General features: G+C 45.5%; 1 protein-coding gene across 1 annotated transcript in view; it reads left to right on the top strand.

The window, feature by feature from the left end:
• The window catches only part of LOC144178989 (uncharacterized), an 89,360-nt gene that overhangs the window by 6,245 nt on the left and 61,058 nt on the right, over positions 1 to 22,057 (top strand). Inside the window, exons 2-4 of the mRNA XM_077707148.1 lie at positions 11,592 to 11,732; positions 16,117 to 16,230; positions 21,633 to 21,764. Of these exons, the coding sequence (XP_077563274.1) occupies positions 11,592 to 11,732; positions 16,117 to 16,230; positions 21,633 to 21,764 (387 nt within the window). The remainder of the gene's footprint in view (positions 1 to 11,591; positions 11,733 to 16,116; positions 16,231 to 21,632; positions 21,765 to 22,057) is intronic.

Genomic DNA, 22,057 nt, shown 5'->3' with positions numbered 1-22,057 from the left:
ACCCGAAGGTGCGTGAACATACAATGACGTGTCTCTAGCATCACCGCAGTTACATCACTCCCACTACAAACAGAAAAGACGGGCAACGATTTACAGGTTTTATGTCGACTTGTTTTGACGCGTAGACTGTGTAGATTCGCTAACATTCTGCTGGTGTCACAATCCCAGTTGTTGTATTGGCCGGGAATGCTCCACTTTAGAACTTCTGAGAATACAGAGCTTCTGCCTGCAGGAAAAAATCAAAAAATTTGTGGGCGCATTGACGAAGCAATTTTGAAACATCGGCGTAAGCAGGTAGTTTCTTTCTTCTCCCACCTGGTTCTCGAGATGGAAATAACGTTCTTTAAAGCGAAGATTTCTTAATAAGAGCGATGGCGCCGTGTAAAAAAACTAATGAATTTCCCCATATACGGGTTGCTGGACTGGAAAGCTCTCATAAGATCTCTGGACACACCGGGCCTGCGTTAAACCGGGCTTCAATTGTGCCAAACGGTTACTTGAAAATCGCGGGGATGGAATAGTTCTAGATAAGGCAATGCACTCACCGATCATGAAGAAGGGGTGCAAAAGTAGATAATTATTTCATAAACCATGTATTGGTATACATTAGGATCGTTCGTAGTTGCGGTTACGTAGTGGGCGAAATATCGTTGCATGGGTTCTTTGTTTGTTTTGATGTGAGTCTTTGAAGGCTTGACGATGGATTGGAGCATTTCATCGAAAGTTTGACGCACTTTTAGCTTTCGCGCTTCTCTCGACTTTCGTTAAGAAGAGATGTTAAATTTTTTGCGGCATCTTATACGAGAGATGTAAATACCTTACTGTAATCGGTACACCTGTCGTGCGTGTGTTTAATCTTTTTACTATTAGTGGCACGTGCATTGCTGAGCACTCAGCTGACCAACGAAAGCATTTTTCCAGTGGAGCTGTTTTTGTGATTTGACCCACGCTCACGTGCTTCCCAACTACAAATGATATTCAGCGAGTCATACATTATTTGGTACTGATTACAAATAGACAAAAGCACATGCCTCAAGGTATATTCAAGAAGTTGGCGACTAGGCACAAGCATATTATCCTTCAATGCCATGCGAATATAGCGCTATGCACAGATACAACGGACATGCGAGACCATGATATATCCACTGTGGCCGGAAATTCACGCATGGTGACAAGTCTATCAAAACCAATCACCTTTTTAGGGGGTTCGCTCATACGCCAGAGCTTTCAATCACAAGTGTGGGGACCAATTCTGGGAAAAATTACGCCCATCTTCCCGGGAGGGAACCCTGATATGATGCGACGCATCGGGGGTTCAATTGGCGTTTCCGTTGGGTAGATTCTCTAAATCGCGTTAAACGTTCAGCGTCACGTGCCCGTCGCTTCGCAGCCTTGTCTTCAGTTGAAGTAACGTTGCCATCAGCGTTTGGATTGACGCTGGTACTCGATTGTATCAAACCACTTAATGACGGGAGTGTTGCTTCCATCGCACTACATAGGAAGAAGCAACGGAGTCGTCGTCGTCAAGCGAAGCACAAGCAAAGTCAAGCGCAGTCAAGCGAACGCACGTGACTGAACCGGCGCAGCGCGCTCACCGCTTTATATTCAGCACTTGAAGGAGAGGAGACGAACGGAGGAGAGTTGCGCATGCGCAGCGAGAGCAAATGCGAGAGAGAAGCGTCAGCGAAGCGCGCGCAGCTGTTATGATAATGAGGCAGAGAGAGCGCGTTGCACCAACAGGTGTTGGTTGCACACAGCTGTTGGCGAGAAGAACGGAGGAGAGTTTGCGCATGCGCAGGTGGTGTGCGGACGCCGCGACGACGCTGGAGAGCAAGAGAGCAAGAGATGCGCCCGAGAGCAAGAGATGCGTCGCATCTAATAAGCCCTATTTTCACGCACATTAGTATCAGCATGGCGATGTCAGGACGCATCACACGGTATTGCCTCAGACGGTTAAAGATTAGCAATAACAATATATTACAAAGCGCTTGACCACGAGAAGACACCACCGGGGATGGAATGGAAAATGTGCTTACGAGGAGGGCTTTTTGACGTTTAACAACGAAGTTCCAGGAAAATATTGCGGTTTGGCAGTGTGGTGAGGCAAGCTCAATAGGTTGTCGCCGCACCACCGGTGGTTAACCAAAACCAAAAAACTCTCCGTTATTTCAGCCATAACTTGACAGGAAATAGAAAGCCGTACACCGCTGTTGCTCAGAGGTACCTCCTCACTTGCGGGAATAAGTGCACGCATTTGCGGGCGCTCAGAAACGCCGCCGCTTTTCTGAAAGCCACACTACCGGGAGCTTTTGCGCGCGTAAAAGCGGCTGCGGCGGCAGAAGAAACTGGTTCTCGCCTTCTCCTACGGGCTAGCACGGGATGATTCCCGCGTTTTTCAGTCGACCTTCCTGCCCGTCTGCTGTGACCACAACTGTCTCGTACTCAACCGCTCTTGGGCGAGTATCCGGGTCATCTCGCAGCTCACGTAACCCATGCCCTCTGATTAGCTCCTGAGTTTGGCGAAAAGCGGCGCGCCGCGAAAAATGGGTCCCATACCCATCCTTGCGCGGAATAGAAATGCTCCCTCGAAAGGGCGTTTTGCGGCGTGCGTTTGTGAGTGGATGGAGCGGCGCGCGCTTATTGTCGCAAGTGAGGACGTACTTTATATCGTTGTACTGCTGAACCCAAGGACGCGGGATCTCTCTTTACCCGCGTCTTTAGTGGTTGCTTTTGAGACTGCTTTTGGGGCTGCTTTTGAGAAAAAAGCAAAAAGCAGACTATGTCGTCTGTCGAGATTTCTGCGGACGTTAAAAATACCCCGGTGGACAAAATTAATTCGCAGCCTCCAACTACGGCATGCCTCATTGCCCGGGTGCAGGTATGGCATTTTAAACCCCCAATATTTCAATTCGTTTTTCAAAGAATGCACGTATAAAAACTTTTTTCCCCGAGAAATGTAAACGTTGACATCTGCGGAGGACACCATATCATTTAAGATTTATGGCTGAAGTAAGAGTCTTGCTAAAGAAATATATCTGGGATTTTTATTCTCATGTTACGTAATGTTTCATTGCCAGAAATCGTCTTGACTTGGAGATTTTTCCGCAGCGGCAGAGCAATGTAACAAACATGTGTTTTGCTTCCGCAGGTCAATGGCCGCGCACACGTTGCATATATTCACAGCAGTGATAAACGATATATGGGGTGGGTATTTCTTTGCGACTGCATGGGGTGGGCCATCGAGCCCATGCCAGCCCTCACTTACGCGCAGAAAGCACTTGACATGCTCACTATGTTTTCGTCGTTTGAAAAAGAGAGCTTTAACGTGTACACTATAGCTTGTTTTTCTATTGTCATCATACCTTCAAAGCCTAATTTAGCGGGAGTCCCTTCGTGTCGATCCCATTGACGTGATCACCTATAAATCGTTACGCTTCATAATTGATTATATTTGATAATCGATAATTGATGCCCCGGTAGCTCCCAAATTTGAGAGTGAATAGTTTTGTCTAGATAAAGACAATGTGTACATCTTTATTCTGCTATTGGATGCGCACCAGTCAGAGAAACTCACGTTTTCGCTAAGAAAAAATTGCCGACTTGCCCCTCTGCTGCATCAGTCATGCTCAATCGGAGGATGCTCCAAAGGCGCTGCAGTTGATGAATTTGTTTTTATTAAAGTGAAATTTTCTACTTTCCAAAGCTATTGCGCATCGTTCCGACACAGTCTCAGAAATACCGTATTTTCGCGATTCTAATCTCTCCAATGCTAAGCTCCCTTCTTTACTTTCAGAAAAAAAACTCGGAAAAACGTTTGCCTGCGTATCTAAGCCCCCCTTTGCTGCGGGGAAGGTAGTGTTGCCCAGGCTAAAGAGTTGATACGGCCCAGTCCCCCAACTACGCTTTCTCGCTCCATTTTTGAGCCTTTCCCTGCACTTGAGTCATTTAAAATAATTGTTTGATGGAGAAAAAGACAACCTTCTGTGAGATACTCAGAGCACTGGCCCTAGCGGTGCTACACGTTCGAGTGGTAGTGAGAGTGACTGAGCATCAGACGTAAGCGGTAAGTTCCTTGTCTGTACTTTTTAAATTTTTGCTGTATAAAACATTCTTCCTTGAGCCAGTGATATCTAGCTACTGCCGTGAAGTGTGTATATGTGGGGGGGACGTCATTTCGGATTTTTCAGACGTAACCAGCCCCCTCTCCCTGACTTTGGGAATTGGCACCTTGGAAAAAAGGGGTGCTTAGAACCAAGTAAATACAGTAAATAGTGACGTGTATTTCTAGCGGGCACTATAAGGACAATAATGGTGGGACTGGTGTAAACAAAGGGTCTGGACGAGATCACACCTGTATGTTCTGTTCTGCGGAAGAGTACAAGTGCAAAGAGCACAATGCCTAAGAACGTACCATCGGAAGCAGACACTTGGCAACACACCAGCGCCGTTCACTATCTTTCGTGCACCGTCCGTCCGAAGAACAAGTGAATGCTCATTTCGAGATAGGGCAGATACTTTACGTGAGTTATCTGACATGGCCTAGTGCCACAGTGCCGTCCTAAAAGCAACCCACTGATAAGCATCCACAACGATATCGGGTGCGAGGCTTGGTAACCTTCTACTCGTAGTTGTTAACACAGCTATTGTAGCAGTTTGAAAACTTTTGTCGTGCTTCCTACCTGCAATTGTGTAACATGACTCCTATTGCCCACATAGAATTGCAACAGGTAGCATGCTCCAAGAGTAGTTTGATACAACAAAGTTCAACCATGGATTATGGGCTAAGCAAACAAAACAAATTGTTCCAGCAAATATTTCCAATCATCGCTCATACGCAGGGCTCTGGGATGTCACTGTGGCTGCCATGTTTAAGAAATGCTTACATGGTGAAAGGCTGTGAACTTATCTGGAGCTATCACCTCGATTAGAGCTTAGAAAGCTGATAGCAGCGCACTAAAAATGGTGATGGTGACTTCAGATGCAATGTATGTATAGTTTTTACACAGCGTTCTAGTCAGCCCAACTCCTGTCGACTCGTGCTATGTCGCGTGGCTGTCCTACGCGCCGGCTGTGTGCAGTTTTAAGGCGACAAACGCCTTTTATTTGGCCTTCGTTTGTGGTTCCGAATGGGCCTCTCCATTTCCAAAGGATTTCTTTTACGCTGTAATGTTCTCCTGTTGTACAGAACGCAATGGCTCTTTAGGCCTTTGTAGATCTATATCGTACCCGCGTGGTTTCGGGTATATAGGACACAGATTGTGCAATACAATGCCCCAAGGGTCTTACTTTACGGGCGCAGAAAGCATCTTCAAGTGCCGGGTGTGAAAAGCGGATACGCAGACGTAATCGGACGCATAGCGTTATCGCTCAGCCGCCTCTACGCCTTCAGGCATTGTGACATTTGGCCATGCTTCTGGAAACAGGATCGTAGCGTCAGGCGTGCATCACGCCTGTTTTCTGAGCGTGTAGATCAAATCCGGGTGACACGAGAAGACAACCAACGCTTTGTTCCATTGTTTAAGAAGCAGCGCGATTCGCACTCGTTCCAGTCTACCGTTTTCTCCTCCTTGCATCGTCTCGGACCCAAACCCGATTTCAGCCATCGCATGATGTGTATGATTCTAACGTTCACCCATACATACATTTGTCTTGGAAGAACGCGAACATCATCCTAATCCATAAGAAAGGCGACATGAAGGATTTGAAAAATTACAGGCCGATCAGCTTACTGTCAGTCGTCTACAAGGTATTTACCAAGGTAATCGCCAACCGAATTTCTGCAACCTTAGATTTCAGTCAACCTAAAGAACAAGCAGGGTTCCGTAAAGGTTATTCAACAATGGACCATATTCACACGATCAATCAGGTAATAGAGAAGTGCGCTGAGTATACTGAACCCCTATATATAGCCTTCATAGATTATGAGAAAGCATTTGACTCGGTCGAAACCCTAGCAGTCATTCAGGCATTACGGAACCAGGGGGTAGATGAGCATTATGTAAGAATACTAGAGGATATCTACAATGGGTCTACAGCTACCATCATCCTCCATAGGGAGAGCAGTAAAATACCTATAAGGAAGGGTGTCAGACAAGGAGACACAATCTCTCCAATGTTATTCACAGCATGCTTACAAGAAGTATTCAGAACGTTGGAGTGGGAACAGGTGAGAGTAAGGGTTAATGGAGAATACCTCAGTAACCTCAGATTTGCTGATGACGTTGCCTTGCTAAGTAACTCGGGGGACGAATTGCAAAGCATGCTTTCCGCACTGGGCGAACAGAGTAGAACCGTGGGCCTGAAAATTAATATGCAGAAAACTAAAGTAATGATCAATAACCTCGGGACAGCACAGCAGTTTGAGATAGGCGGCGAGGCAGTGGAAGTGGTAAGCGAATATATCTACTTAGGCCAAGTTGTGACCCCAGATCCCAACCATGAGGCAGAGATAATTAGAAGGATCAGAATGGGGTGGGGTGCATATGGCAGACATTCTCAGATAATGAATAGCAGCCTACCATTGTCGCTGAAGAAGAAAGTGTATGACAGCTGCATGTTACCGGTACTCACCTACGGGGCAGAAACTTGGAGGCTCACTAAGAGGGTTCAACTTAAATTGAGAACGACTCAGCGGGCAATGGAGCGGAAAATGATAGGTGTAACATTGAGGGACAAGAAGAGAGCGGAGTGGGTCAGGGAGCAAACTGGTGTTAAAGACATATTAGTAGAAATTAAGAAGAAAAAATGGACGTGGGCAGGGCATGTAATGCGAAGGCAAGATAACCGCTGGTCATTAAGGGTAACAGAGTGGATCCCTAGAGAAGGCAAGCGTTGCAAGGGGCGGCAGAAAGTTAGATGGGAGATGAGATCAAGAAGTTTGCGGGGATAAATTGGTCACAGTTGGCACAGGGACGAGGTAATTGGAGAATAATGGGAGAGACCTTTGCCCTGCAGTGGGCGTAGATAGGCTGGTGATGATGATGACATTTGTCCTTCCGAGTTTGAACGCTGGACTACGTATTTGCAACGACGTCCCGTTAGCCCGAATTCATTGCATTACAAAGGAGCTAGAAGGCAAAGACAAGCGCATTCGACCGCATTCCGCCCACTGTTTCGATGCGCAATATGTGCTCTGCCTATGTTTACCCCACTGGTGACCTATTACTCTACTCAGGCCTTGGCACAAAAGTGACATGACTGCGGATGAATAAACACTTGATAAGATGCGTGCCCTAATCAGGTAATAATTGCCTGAGTTATTGTAAAGATTACACATCGTAACTGAAATTATGTCCATAATTATTCGTTTCAACACAGACAAAACTGACTGCGGAAAAATATTTGTAGTGATTTTCACAGTCAGAAATACAGAGGCATGGGCGTGGGTTTCTGCATTTATATATGCTGGAAATTTTACCCTTTCACGTGACAGAAGTAGTTGTTACTCGCCACGTAAACAGAGTACGACGTCAAAGCCTATAAACCATCCAGGTATTTCTTTCGGCCTTCTGAACGCGCGAAATTGCCGGGAACCAAATATCTCAACCTTTTAACGTAGTTTCCTAGGTTATCCTCTCTGACAATAATAGAACTGGCTTAAATTTTGAATGAATAATGCTCATTTAAATGGTTTAAAGCGTTTCGTCTCGCTGGGCAGGCTACAAAACACGCAGCTTGCATAAGGCCTGAGGTGCTTTTCTAATGCTACATTTATCTCCGCTACCTCTCTGAACTATTTCGCAGGTGTTTGACAATGTTCCTAAGAGCCTTGAGCGCTGTTCCAATGGCAAAACATTCTGACTAAGGTTTGCCAAAGAGCAAAATCGAACAGCATAGCTCTCCTATTTTTTTTACTATAGCTTAAAACCATCACAGACTTCCGACAAATGCATTTGCCAACAGTTGTCTAATGATTTAGTTGCACTTCCTACGAGTTTAATGATGGCGCTACGGCAGTTACGACTCTTCGCGTACAACAAAAGGTTTAAGAGTACAGTCCCTCCACACTCAACTGAAGCCTTTGCTCGGTGTAACATGGTTCATCCGTATACGCTCCCTGCTCTCATTGCGCCACGTATGCGCCATGCTTACTGCGATTGTTTGCAGTATCATAAAGTGAAATATTAAAAAAAAGGTCCAGACCCCTATGTTTGCTCGTAGACCATGTGGAACAGACATCCACCATAGACTCGTATGCTGGGCTGAGGTCTCGTTGAAAGCATTTCGAAGATAATGGATGTTTTGAATAAACAAAACAGGGTATACTTATTATTCACGGTTTACGGCAGCAGGCATTCTGTGTTGCGTATATTTATGTTAGTATTTCGAATGCGTTTTTATACTGATTTATTTACTGCCAACTTTCTTGGTTCAAGCACGTGGTCACAATACGAAAAAACCGGCTCAGACACTCAAACAGCAAAAAACTCACATCAGGACACGTTCACATCAGGCAACAGGTGACTTGAACAGAAAGCACCATGAAACTATATACAGTTTATATCAGCAATTGTATTCCTCTACCGTTCACGGGGACAAAAGAACATGTAAATTTGCCTCTACCTGCGAATACCTGTTAAGATACTGGGTTGATGATGCCGTATATGTCTTGCTGATATAGGTGCTGGGTCTGGTACTGCTTCCATGTGTATAAAGGCAGAAAGAAAGTATGGTAGAAATTTTCCCCAATCGGGACACTAGCGGTTCGCGGTCACAAGCTCGCATCATATCAGAAAATAATTAGTCGAACAAAATTAACCCCATATACAGCACTGCTTTTCTTGAATTCTTTCGAGTTTATTCGAACATTCTTTGGTGAATGGCTACATGTTGTGCAAAGATACCTAGATTTGGTCTACTTTTTGTTTTGAGCCGCGAGGTTAGCATCCGAAGTACGCTTTTTGTTTGTGTTACAAAAAGGACAGTTTCAAAAAGGGGTGAGGCGTAATGCTTTTCTTTTGTTGGTTACAAGGGAAAGCGAACTGATCTGTTACTTCGAAGTACTTGTAATGGTTGAATTGCTCTAACGTAATGAAGTTAGTAGGTGGATGAATAAGAGTTTACTTTTATTACGTGTTGCACGCAGAGATGGGTTTATATGAATTCAAAGACACATCATAATTCTAGTTGCGGCAGATGATGTATTAAAATCAGGGGTAAAACCTTCGGAAAATCCTAGGGAGCATAAACGGTAATTTTGGAACGGAACGATTGGAAGCTTGGGATATCCTGGCCCCCGGCATAATTTTCATTGCCGGTTTTACTGTCCGGTGAGAAAAAGTGTTATCGTGAACTCAGGATTCCGAATTGTCACATTACGTACCGGTATGTTTTTGGGAAGTTGAATTAATCCTTATTTAGATGTGTTGCAACTATCCTCAACAGAGAGTTCGTAGAAGTCTTACGTAACAGACCAACGACTACCGAGAGCTCACTACTTGTGCCTTCATCGGTTCAGAACTTTGTATGCGTAACTCTCAATTGTTTTATCCTTGTGAATTGTTTATAACACCAGAAGTCGATCATGAATTGATAGTTTAAAGTGGCCGCTTAGGGCAGGCACCTATGCCATCTCCCAAACATATGTAGTCGTTGGTATTAGGTTAGTTGGGTTTGTAATATTCCTGGTGCTTTTACGCATTCGTTGAAAATAAAACGGGTCGCAAAAACAGAAAAGTACTATAGTGAAAAATTGAAATGTACATGCCAGCTGTCCATACCAAACAGCTATATTTAAAAAGTTAACGGCACTCCGTCAGAACATATTGAAGTGGTAGATATGTCGTACATGTGTACACAATGTAGAGTTCGTTGGGTTCGACAATCCACAACTGCAGCTAAATGGGCTGTGGAGGACTACAAAGATGAAATTATCATTGCAGATTTCAACGCGTGCGCGGATGGTGCCAAGTGCGCTGATGGGAATTATGACATATGCTGGTGCACAACTACCGATTACGCCACCGCGTATACTTGATGCTCGGGCATAACCTTTAATTGAGAAGATAAATTGTTTAAATATCACAATTAGGGACATGTTTCATTGACAGCGATTGTGTCAGCGTAGCAGATATAATTTAATGTTCAAAATTTAGGCTGAGTGCGGAGCAGGACGGACTTTTCGCAAAAGGATATTAACGTGCGATGCCGCCCAATGTGCGCATACCTTAGTGGCTTTCTAGGTGACAGGACATCTGCATTTTAGAATAACCGAAGGGGTCAGAGGAGGCGTGCGTGTCATTTATATAATGCTATCTTTCCTACTGCACTACGTGAACAGTTGAGTGCTTACAATATTATTGTGGATAGAGCAAAAGAATGGTTGAGGACGATTTTCACTTACCATAATTACTTCCTATCTGGATCGACCTGTTGCTCGGGAAACTTATCCAGGGACAAAAAGGCTTTCTATCTCCATTTAAATCAAGCGTACAATCACCTTTCCATAAGTCGAAAGCTGCCAAATTTCATGATTACGTAACAATATTTTTATCTAGCGAGATCTGGCAGTAACAAAGATGATAAAGATTTTTAACTGGGGTGATAACGACGTCCATTTTCATGGATGATGCACATATAAGTACTGATTGCAGCAAGTACGGAGCCTGGAGTTGTTCGGCTAGCCGTAATGTTTAGAGCAAGGTTGTTGTCAGAGATAGGAAAAGCCATATGCGGTGCATACATTGCAATTTCGTTTTTTTTTTGGCGAATTAATTCATCTATATGAGCAAACGTATTGTTGATGTTATCTCAAGAACCACAAATGTCTCTTGAAGGGATGTTGTATTCATGCAATGGTATGATAAACAGGATCAAAACTGAATCTAACGTACTTCTTACAAGTCAGACTTCTCTTGGATGCTAGGATTTCTGTCGCAGGGCATATGTACTTTGTTGCGTGTCATAAAATAAGTTCGCACTTTGTCATAGCCTTGAATAACTGAAGAATCTAAATAACTGTACAACGGGAAAAACTGAGAGTTCACGCCATAGAAGTCTCCGTATAGAGAGTGAAGAAGGCCGTAATAAGAAGAAGTGGTATTGGACACCCACGATTTGACTCTAGTTGACTGCATTATTCCTGTGAAACTGTAAAAAGACCACAGATTGTCTATAATAAAATCACCGGGAAGGAATTGACATAAATATTTAGAACCATTGGATCGGAGAACAAACTCGAGCAGAGGATATTATAGTTAAAGTAAATAAAATCGATGCTTATGGCTGGCCGTGTAGTCAGACCAAATGATAACCGACACACGGGTCTAGAAGAAAAGAGAGGCCATTATCTCGATAGAGGAAAGAAATATGAAAAGTTGGAGGCAAAGAATGGACTGGAGCAGCGCAGGGCAGGAGCGGTTGGAGGTCGAAGTGAGAGGCCTTCGTCCTGCAGTGTACCTGAGTAGGCTGTTGATCGGGACGATGGTGAGGGTAGTGATGATGATGCTAGTGATGATGATGCTAATGATGATCAACAATGTTTGCATTCATATCATTTAGTCTACAAGCGAGTAATGGACAGCAGCATATTATCACGACTGAAAAAGTTATTAGGATTTTTACTTTGTTGTTTTTGTTTTGATGTTTTCCAGATGTCTGCAAGTCTTTTGGGCAAGAGTTTTGTACAGTACCCTGCAAAGTATCATCAGTGACAAACGAAACATTCATCTGTGATTGCAACCACGACAAGAACAACGAACACTATTACGATGCGGCTGAAAAGATCTGCTTACGTATGTTTTCCGGCTTTCATTATTCTTGACTCTGTAGATCACGCATTACGCATTACGGTCATCTTTCGGACAACAGCATGGGTGTTAAACTTATTCACTAATAGTAATCTTACAAGCACCAAACGGTAGAAGAACTACATGGAATATTTATGCGAACAAAAAGACATACCCTTTGATAAAGAGGGAATTTTAACGGTAGCCAAACAGGTATTTGTGGAAACATTTATTCTTGGCTGTGCCTAGAGTGCTTTCGGAGGGCACTATATTCAGTTCACTAAAACGATGCCGACTGGCATTTTCTAAAAAAAATACCGCGCCTGTCATTCCCTTTCCATTGCACAACGTAACGTAACGTAAGCTAACATAAACTAATAACAAAAAAGCAATAATTTCAAACACAAAAAATAACAGCCTTAACATTACACCGCGCACAGGCCATCCACTTCAAGTCTTCCAATCCCGATCTGACACTTAAACATTTTCTGCAAAATTTCTCTGCCGCGCCGCCAAAGCATGGAATGACCTTCCCCACGATGTTGTTTCAATCACCTGTCCATCACTTTTTATTCAAAGTGTGTCTATGCATTTACAATGTTTGAGTATTGAGTATTTGATTTTTATTTCTTTGCAAAACCAAGGGGAGGCTGAGACTAAAGGCGGACATGGCCTGACAGGGGCCTCAGTCGCCCGATTTACAGCGTACATAATAACACGTCTGTTCACAAATTTAAGGATACTAGCACAATCGTAATAGAGAAGTAGCACAAAGCAAAGTCATTACTACATTTCCTATGTATTACACAAAGAATAGGTCTAAAATTCACAAAAGGATCACAGTGTACACATAAACGCAGTAATTCGTACGCATGAAGTTTCATCAGTTGCACTACTATGTCACAATTACGTATGAATATTTTTTTTGTAATTGCTTTTAATTTCTACCTTTAGGGGAACATTTACACATATATTTCAAACCCTTAATTATATATCAGTATTGCAAGAGTTTTGCTTAAGTAACACTTCTTTGAACAACCTGTGGCTTTTGTATCTGTGTTATAAAACCCACCCTTCATGTAACACTCCCCTGTGGGGTCTATGAGGGAATAAAGTGAAGTGAATTGTACTGCAATTAAACGTAGAAACATAAAGGAGGTACGAAAAAGCTGGGCTCGAACCACCACCCTTGGCATCCAGCAGCTAAAACGGAACCTCTAAACTACAACGGCAGACACTGTACCCTGTACCAAACTTTTTCTGAATATTCGAATGTTGCCGGACGGCACACTAGCCTATCTGTCTCGAGCGCCGCCGGACGGCGCTATAAATGCCGCGGTTATGTTTAGCATCTTACGCGTTCTCGTGCAGTATGCCATCGCTGCATACCCGACGGGGAATACGTCTTGTCGCGAGCAATTGTCAGATTTATTCAGGCCTTAAGGCGTCTTAGAATAGCTTACCCCAAAACCCAAGTTTACATCTTCCCCAGAAGAAGCTCAACTTCTCGCCGCGCTTTGCCGCTGCTAACAACACATACCCTGTCTGCACGACCCGTATATACACTGATTCAAACTCTGTATGCTACTACCTCGGTTCACTCCGCACTCCGCCTCTCAACAGCGTTAAAGGCCTTTCCACGTACACTGGATCCCTGGTCACGCAGATGTTGCAGGGAATGGACGCGCTCATCAGCTTGCCCGCTAAACTCTCCTCCGGGCCCCTGAAGGCGCCCGCGACACAAATACTTCTTCTCTTTCTCCTCCCTTTAGCAGAACTTCTAAGCAACCTTCGCGTGTCCCCTCCTCTCCACACCGGGCTTACCCTTCGCGAGCAAGTATAATTCATACCACAAGCTGCATGCAGCACTATGGGGGCTACATTGTTGTCGATACAGCGCCCACTGAGGGCGCCTAATTCACAATGAATGGGGTTTTAAAAAAACCTTTCAGTCTCCCCTCTCGGCAGGTGGAACCGCAAGTCCCCGGCGCCCATTCTCCCTTCCCTTCGCGGTGACTTAGGCACCCTCCATGGGCGCTCTACTGACAACAATGTAGCCTCCACAGTGCTGCATGCAGCTTGTGGTATGAACTATAGTCATTTGACAAGCACAGCATATGAAGTAAAAGGGAGGTAAAGTAAACATATGAAGTAAGGGAGGTGAAGTAGAAGGAAACCAGACGGGTTTCCGTCAAACCCTCGAATTCAGGACAAACATATACATCGAACACACCCACTCGGCTCCAATTATTCCAACGCACACAAGACACTCTTGCCCCACTGTGTTCCTACCGCAATAAACCATCTCCCCAGCCCCACATTCTGTGGTACTGCCCCCACAACAATACACAACGGCATGATAACATCGGAGCGTCGTTGGTTGTTGTGGTGAATCTCAAACAGCGGTAACTGGCGGCCCACATAATCAGAGTCCTCAGCGGCTGCCTGGACCAAGGCGGCTGATTCGTCCCCCCCCTCATGCAGTGATTAAAGTATCTATCTATCTATCTATCTATCTATCTATCTATCTATCTATCTATCTATCTATCTATCTATCTATCTATCTATCTATCTATCTATCTATCTATCTATCTATCTATCTATCTATCTATCTATCTATATATCTATCTATCTATCTATCCATCCATCCATCCATCCATCCATCCATCCATCCATCCATCCATCCATCCATCCATCCATCCATCCATCCATCCATCCATCCATCCATCCATCCATCTATCTATCTATCTATCTATCTATCTATCTATCTATCTATCTATCTATCTATCTATCTATCTATCTATCTATCTATCTATCTATCTATCTATCTATCTAATCCCAAAAATTGTGTAGTCATGCTTTTTGTAAGCTGGCGCTAGTGCGCAATTCCGCTTTTTTGGTGTAGTAAGCAATGAGCAGGGCCACAGCGGTTGGAAAGCAGCGGGATAGGCCTCCGTCCTGCAATAAAACTAATTAGGTGGTGGGGGTGATGACGATGATGACCATTGATAGCTGTCAAATACTTTCACTGGAACTCATACAAAAGAACCTCTCCACCTGGCCCATAATCAAAGATGGAGGAATCTGTTTATTTTTTATAAATTCGCAATAGGGCTCAGTGGCATCTTTCCTGCAATACTTGTATGCATTCTTTATTTTTTTCTGCATACTTTGCCGTCACACCATCACAATGGCCAGCTCCAGGGGTTTCGAAGCCTAGAATTTCGATTTTTGGCGTTTTATTTCATGACGTGAAATTTGGGGGTCATGTGCGCAATGTTAACAGTAATGCAGGCCATGTTGGGGAGACGCATAAGTACGACCGCAAGAAAATTTCAAGTTTTCGCTAATCTGATTTAGTTTTGCCACCGCCATCCACTTCCTGATTAAGTACGCGCCCTAAAAGTGATCAACAAAAAATACTAGAGCAGTTTTTCCGGATGAAGCTAGCAGTAATTAGATAATTCGTTGCTTAACAAGGTAGCCTTGCTGTGTATAACACCGGAAGAAAATATTCCTCATTATATTTGTTTTAAAACCACAAGGTATAAACAGGTCTACGACTGAAATACGGGGCCTGTATATAGGATGTTTGATTTTATATGGGCGCTGTTTACAAAGAGATACAGCAGTTGAATGTGTACCGTTTTCAGCGTAAGGGAGCAGTGCTCGGTATATATGATTAATGTGCTTGCGTGACGCTGTAATAACCTAACTGTGGAATAGAGGCAAGCCTATCACCAAGCAGCACAGAAAAATCAGTAGGCATCGAAATTCGTGGCAAAGTAAAATATCTAACTAAATACTTCTACAAGGAGGCCATAATTTTTACATGTGCAAGACAGTGCTTCGCGATCGCCACGTTTGAAATCAGTTGATTTGCTTTTCACCAGCAAAATATTGCGCTGGCACTTTTTCTAATACTTACAGTGGCAAAGACACAGTTATTCCTTAAACGGTTTGGCACCACCATGATAAAGTGAACATAGTAATGCCTCGTCTAACCCTAAACATAATTGAGAAATTAATTAAACAGGAGACAACCGACAGCATATACTCTTGCGGCACAGCACGAAATGGTGTTTACATAACAAAATGCCAGTTCTGACGGGCAACAAAAAGAGCTACAGTAAGCCAATGCAGCTGCCAATCCGAGCAAACGTTGCGATGGCTAAAATGTTAAGCGCTCTTGCATGGTACGCGAAGAGCATACGAGAAACGGCATGTCGCGATCGTCTGCAGCAGCAGCGAGTCAAACGAAGTGCGAGTCACACGTTCGCTGGGGATGGGGAATGGGCGTTCCCACATCCCTAAGAATTCCCCAATGGATCGTCTATTAATATTTTCTCTGGTCTGTTGTTGTTCTCTACTCACTTTTTGCCTTGTCTAGCTAAAAGATCCTGCAAGACTAAAAGCTGCCCTATAGGCAACTGCGTTTCCCCCAGCAGTGGCAAGGTTTATTGCTCGTGTGAAAATATACCTAACCTGACAAAATCATGCAGAGGTAAGTGGTTGAAGATTGTTCATTCTCATTTTTGGCGTCTCCAGTGTTGATAAAAAGAGTTACTTTTGATATTCAGTCTGGTCTTCAAATGTTCCCATCGTAATCGTAATAACGCTCATCAATAATGCGGCGAACATTCAGCTCAGGAGATTTATTTTGGGGGAAAAAACTGATGAATACACATTTCAAAACAAGCAGGCCCTCTGGTTTGGACTACAGCGGTGAACATTTTAGTGCAGGTCTTGTTTTCCTTCCCTTAAACAATGAAATAATGCTGGAGAGAGAGAGAGAAAAACTTCTTTAATGAGACCGAAGAGGTTAGCCCTGCAGAATGCTGGACTTGCTACTTTAGATGGTCGGGGAACATGTGATGGGGTTAAAGGCTAACATCAGTATTACAAATAGGAAAATGAAAAACGAAAGAAAATCCACCAGACGGACAGACGCACACACATTAAAAAAAATTACCCCGCATTTCTCCGAAGGGGAGTATGAGGAAGTGCGAAGCACGGGGTGATGCTATGAGGGGGAGTTTGTTGAAGTTTGGTGGCATTTTGCACGCCGCAGCTCGCTTCGCCCGCTTGCGTTCGGCATCGCGAGCCTTCATTTCGGGATCGGCAGCCATCGAGACTGCAGAACTAGACGACCGCTCTCGACGAAGACGCGCGCGCCACTAACTGCAGAACCGAGCCGAGCGAGGAGACTGTAGCGAGAGAGCACGCGCGCGCCGACCCACGGAGGTCTGGCCGTTTATTGCTGCATATATTCGCCGCGAGATCGACATGTAGGTGGCGATAGCGTCACGCTGCTAGTGTGGATGCTCCGCTGAGCGGCCCGTAAGAATGCACACTGTGGGCGCGCTTCGTGCCTTTTTCCCGCCGTATGTGCGCACGAAAGCCGCAAAGAACAATGGTATGCTGTAGTTCGGTTCTAAACGTTCAATGTATACCATGGAAGCGGCACTAAGTTTTCATTACTACGCCAAAAAAGCGAGGACCCATCGGGAATCTCAGAATGTCCATAATAGCGACAATGAACTTATACGCCGCGGCTCGTAGCAAGCTCGATTTTCCACACTATGACTTTGGGTTTCTATAAAAGCATAAGCAGAAACAAATCATGATGCCTCGATCTCTGAAATTCAGTTTACAACGGCAATCTCAATCGCTTTCACTGGTAGCATGACGCATTCTTGCATTTGTGGGATGCCCTGAAATGGTAACACCACCTACCTGCCCCGACATTCTTTCTAAGAGCTTACGATATTTTTTGTGTGTTCGAAAGGCAACATAAAATTACTGAATTTGGATCAGCGCAGAGATATTAATGTAACCGCTCTAACGGGTCTTTTAAATGAAATTTTAGCGACTCTGAACGAAGGCTTGATGAATAACGGTGTCGGATCACTTATTTACGGCTTTCGTCGCAAGTGAACTTGCGAATTGAATTGTCAACGCACGCAGTACCAGCAACATCTCATGTTTAGCTAGGTTTTCGCAAAGTGACAAGCAGGTTTACAGTGTGCAAACCAAGCTTCTGGGACCTCACAGTGAGCACAAAGTTTCTGTTACGGCTGCTCTGTTGACCATTTGCGTTCCTTTTAAAATCTAACAGGCGCCTGGAACAGCGAGATGTGTTTGCATTCTTGCGTATAGGTCGCTTACCAACCCTAAAGATGGCAAACGAAGTTGCACTGTTGCAGATGTAGTAAAACGTTTCCTTTTTATTTCTCGTTGCGAATCAGCGCAACGGGTTCCCGGTAACTACTTTGTGTTGTAAACTGAACATCGCCTTTGTCTTGGCATTTAATTCTTGAGGATTGGTTAAAAAGATGCAAGGATAAAGTTTTCTGTGCATTTCGTTTTTTTTTTCGGGAGGAGGGGCGGGGGGGTCTGCCAACGTTGCAAGAGCAGCGAGAAGAGAACGCATGTAACGCGAAAAGCCAAACGTTGGTTATCACTATTACTTACAATCGAAAGTACGCTAGGCGTCGTGTTCTGTAGCGGGGAAAAAGCATTACTTCAACACGTATTTCCAAAACTGATTAACCCCCTTTTGTCCGACATTGTCCAGGAATTGTGGCTCGCCTTTTGCAAAATTGTATTGAAAGCAAGCATTGTGGGAAAAAATTAAAAATAAAACAGCGAGCCATGCCACACACCCCTCACACATGTGGGCAACAACGTGAATTATATTACGCGATTTTTCCTCTTTCTGACCATATTAGGCATTTGGTTCTGCTGAGTGAGACACATTTCTGGACAAGGTGATTCATGTCGGGATTTAAAAATGTTATATATGAAAATGACACACGAAATGCCACATGACAGACGCAAACTCACAACTGCTTACTTTTACCGAGAAATCCCCCCTAAATACTCTTGCGCATCTATAGAAACGTATTTTAAATAATACGTAAAATTAGCAACTCAGTATAAACAACGACTGCCCAAAAATGGTATCTATTTTGGAAAAGTTAAGGGAAGAACACGATCACACAGGCGCTTGCGGGTGTAAAATACGTCCCCGGTAATGTATGGGCGATAGCGCACGGGTCGTGGGCAGTGTAATTGTTTTTGTTTGTTTCTTCTTTTTATAAGGAAACAGCGTAATGTTAGAAGGGTGTGGCAAATGCACGGGTATGCACAGGTCTTGTCGCTTCTTACCCGTTTCGCGTACTAAACTTTTATCCTTTATATAATCACCACGCCACCTCCGAAAAGCACCCTCCGACGTTCCCGAAACGGCAGACGGCTGCACTCAACAATAAAAACAGTGCAATGTGTGGAAGCAATGTTTATAACACGTTTCACACTCAGGCGGTTACCACGGCGAAGATGTTTCGTGGAATTAAACCAGCGCATTAACCCGCAACAGCCGCTGATGATTGCGTTTCTAGAGGAAATGCGCAAGCAGAGCTAACTATTCCATCGCTTACTGTCAAACGAGTACACATATCGGTTGTTTATAGTGCGCAGCACGCGTCTTGCGCCGCGCGCAACGTGAACAAGCAGACGACCCGAGAGCGCCATCCACACTAGGAGCTGTTCGTCCCGCCGCTTCCAGGGGCCGACTGTATTCGCGCTCGGGGCGAATAGGGGAGTGTGCCGCGCCGAGCCAGGTGGCTGAGAGAGAGGAGGCGCGGGCGAGCGCGATGAGCGAAGGGGAGAGGGCAGCGAACGCGCGCAACGGCGCAGCGGCAGCCGAGCGAGGGGAGAGGAGGCGCGAGCGCGTGACGTCACGGCGCGCGGAAGGGGAGGGAGGCGCGAGCGCGTGACGTCACGGCGAGAGCGCGCGCCATCACATGGTGTAGTGACGTCACTGCGCCGCTGCTATGGGCGCCTTCCCTCCGCTACCGCGCCGTTGCTAAAGCGGGATTCACACGACGGAGGAACCCTCTCACGGAGGCGGACGGATATGTGACGTCAACAGCACGTGACCGGATTATCCGGCCTGGCGGCGCATCCACACGTGCGGAGCTACGCGGAGCGAGTAGCAGACGACAGCGCCGAGGAACAGGTTTTATTCCCCGCCGAGGGCCACCGCCGTCGAGCGAAAACACGCGGTGGCATTTTCTTTCGCGGAGCCACCGCGTGCTATCCCCACCGAGGGGCGGAGCCTAAAACCGGTCACGTGAGCGGGTCCCGCGGGCCAAAAAGAGAGGGTTTCTCCGTCGTGTGAATCCCGCTTAAAGCGGGATTCACACGACGGAGAAACCCTCTCACGGAGGCGGACGGATATGTGACGTCAACAGCACGTGACCGGATTATCCGGCCTGGCGGCGCATCCACACGTGCGGAGCTACGCGGAGTGCCTAGCAGACGACAGCGCCGAGGAACAGGTTCCATTCCCCGCCGAGGGCCACCGCCGTCGAGCGAAAACACGCGGAGGCATTTTCTTTCGCGGAGCCACCGCGGGCTATCCCCACCGAGGGGCGGAGCCTAAAACCGGTCACGGGAGCGGGTCCCGCGGGCCAAAAAGAGAGGGTTTCTCCGTCGTGTGAATCCCGCTTAAGGAGAGGAGGGCGCGATAACACCTGGGGGCGACGGACGGCGGTGGAAGGAGTAGGTCCGACTAAGAAGTGCTTCGCACTTAAAAGCAACAGAGGCAGTCACAAGCTGGAGTCAAGTCCAGAGTCTCTAAGACAACGCACAAGAGCTTTAAAACCCCGCACCGCAGTATCTTCGACGTTCCGGGGTCTAAAACGTCCTTCAAGATGAGAGTTCTCGCCCGTAGTAAACTTCGCGCTGTCATTCGCGCCGAGTTAAAACGTGCACAAACACAGAACAGGCATTCAGTTTCCTCTCGTACATCGCAAAGGGGACACAGAGGTGATGCCACCAGACCGATTTAGTTAAGAAAACTTTTGGTATATACTACTTTGAGCCGCAGGCGATCTGTAGCACACTCGGGTTGCCTGGATAAAATTTAAGGTATACCAAACGTACACTGCGGGTCGATAGCGTAAAGGAGAGCGTACTGCAGATCCCGGTTCCGCCAGTGCTAGAATTACATGCCCCATCCGAGCGTTGTAACTATTCCGTTGACGTCCTCCTTGGATAAAGGGAGTTGTGATGTTGAGCTTGCGGAATGGCCCTCGCGTGCGAGCCGATCAGATATTACAATGCCCATGATGCCACAGTGTCCTGGCAACCACTGCAACGGAACAGTGTGTCCGTTGCGCCGTGCCTCTGTGTGCATGACGTTGATTTCATGAATCCGTTGGTCTTGATTACTTCCTCACTTAAGAGAAGCTTGTAGCGCAAAGCGGGAGTTCAGGAAAACTACCCAGGGTTTTGGAGGGCAGTCCTTGGCAATCTTTAGCGCAGCTCTCACTCCTGGCAGCTTGGTTTTTGTAGCCGCTGTCTTGTGACTGAGTTTCTGGCTCACAGAAACCCAGATGGTACTCGTAGTGGCGATGTAAAACGCGAGCGTGATAACCCAAAGGCGGCCCTGAGAATTTTTATCACAAAATTTGCTTCGTACTCTTTGCTCCTCACTTCCTTGGGACTTTAATTGCGACATTTTACAAAATGACACTCATGCAACTATCCCCTACGACGTATTAGCTTAATTGAGCTGATATTTGACGAGAAACTTTGCTTTGTGTGGGGTAAAACGATGTTAAAACTGTCGAACCCATTTTCACAACACAGCAGCAAGAAACGTCTTTTTCAAGCCATTCATGAAACGACCCAATGAAGCCACACGTAACCTCACGTTCCAAGACTTTAGGTAAACACAACAAAACATACAGTTGACCATTTCTAAATTACACCAGCCGAGCATCACAAGTCTAAGTGTGAATTTTCAATGTTTTTCTTTTGCTTCGGGCGCACGGTTATGCCCCTAAGCGATCATATTATTGCAGTATAATTTTCATGGCTGAATGCAATTTACAGTGCAGCCCCACTTCAGTCAGGATTGCATAAAAAAAGGTGGAGAAGCCGTAATCCTGAAAGACTGGCGGAAGGGTGCTCATTGTAACTGTGGCGAGTGGGCAGCTATGGACACCACAGCGAAAAAGTGCCTGCGTAAGTGCGGATTGACCCAATTTTGTATTTATCCTATTTCCGTAGGCCAGCTTAGCCTTGGGGAACTTTTTTATGAGCAGGATAAACTGAAGCGCTGAGAAAGGTACAGAGAATAGAGCATAGTTTCCCCAAGGTGAATTCAAGTCGCTAGATTCAAGCAGGGCAGCACAGCTTTATTATCTTGTTTATAAGGACGATATCTTTTTTGGACCGCTGCGTTCACCTTTGGGGCACGTGAGTTTTCTTGGAGTTTTCCGTTACCCGGCGGGATTGGCTCTGCAGTCCACTGTGAA

The sequence above is a fragment of the Haemaphysalis longicornis genome, unplaced genomic scaffold (assembly GCF_048455015.1).
Source record: "Haemaphysalis longicornis isolate Haplotype H1 unplaced genomic scaffold, Haemaphysalis longicornis Haplotype H1 scaffold_4, whole genome shotgun sequence".
NCBI lineage: Eukaryota > Metazoa > Arthropoda > Arachnida > Ixodida > Ixodidae > Haemaphysalis > Haemaphysalis longicornis.
The sequence above is the reverse complement of the archived record's forward strand: the minus strand, read 5'-3'. Positions and strand labels throughout refer to the sequence as shown.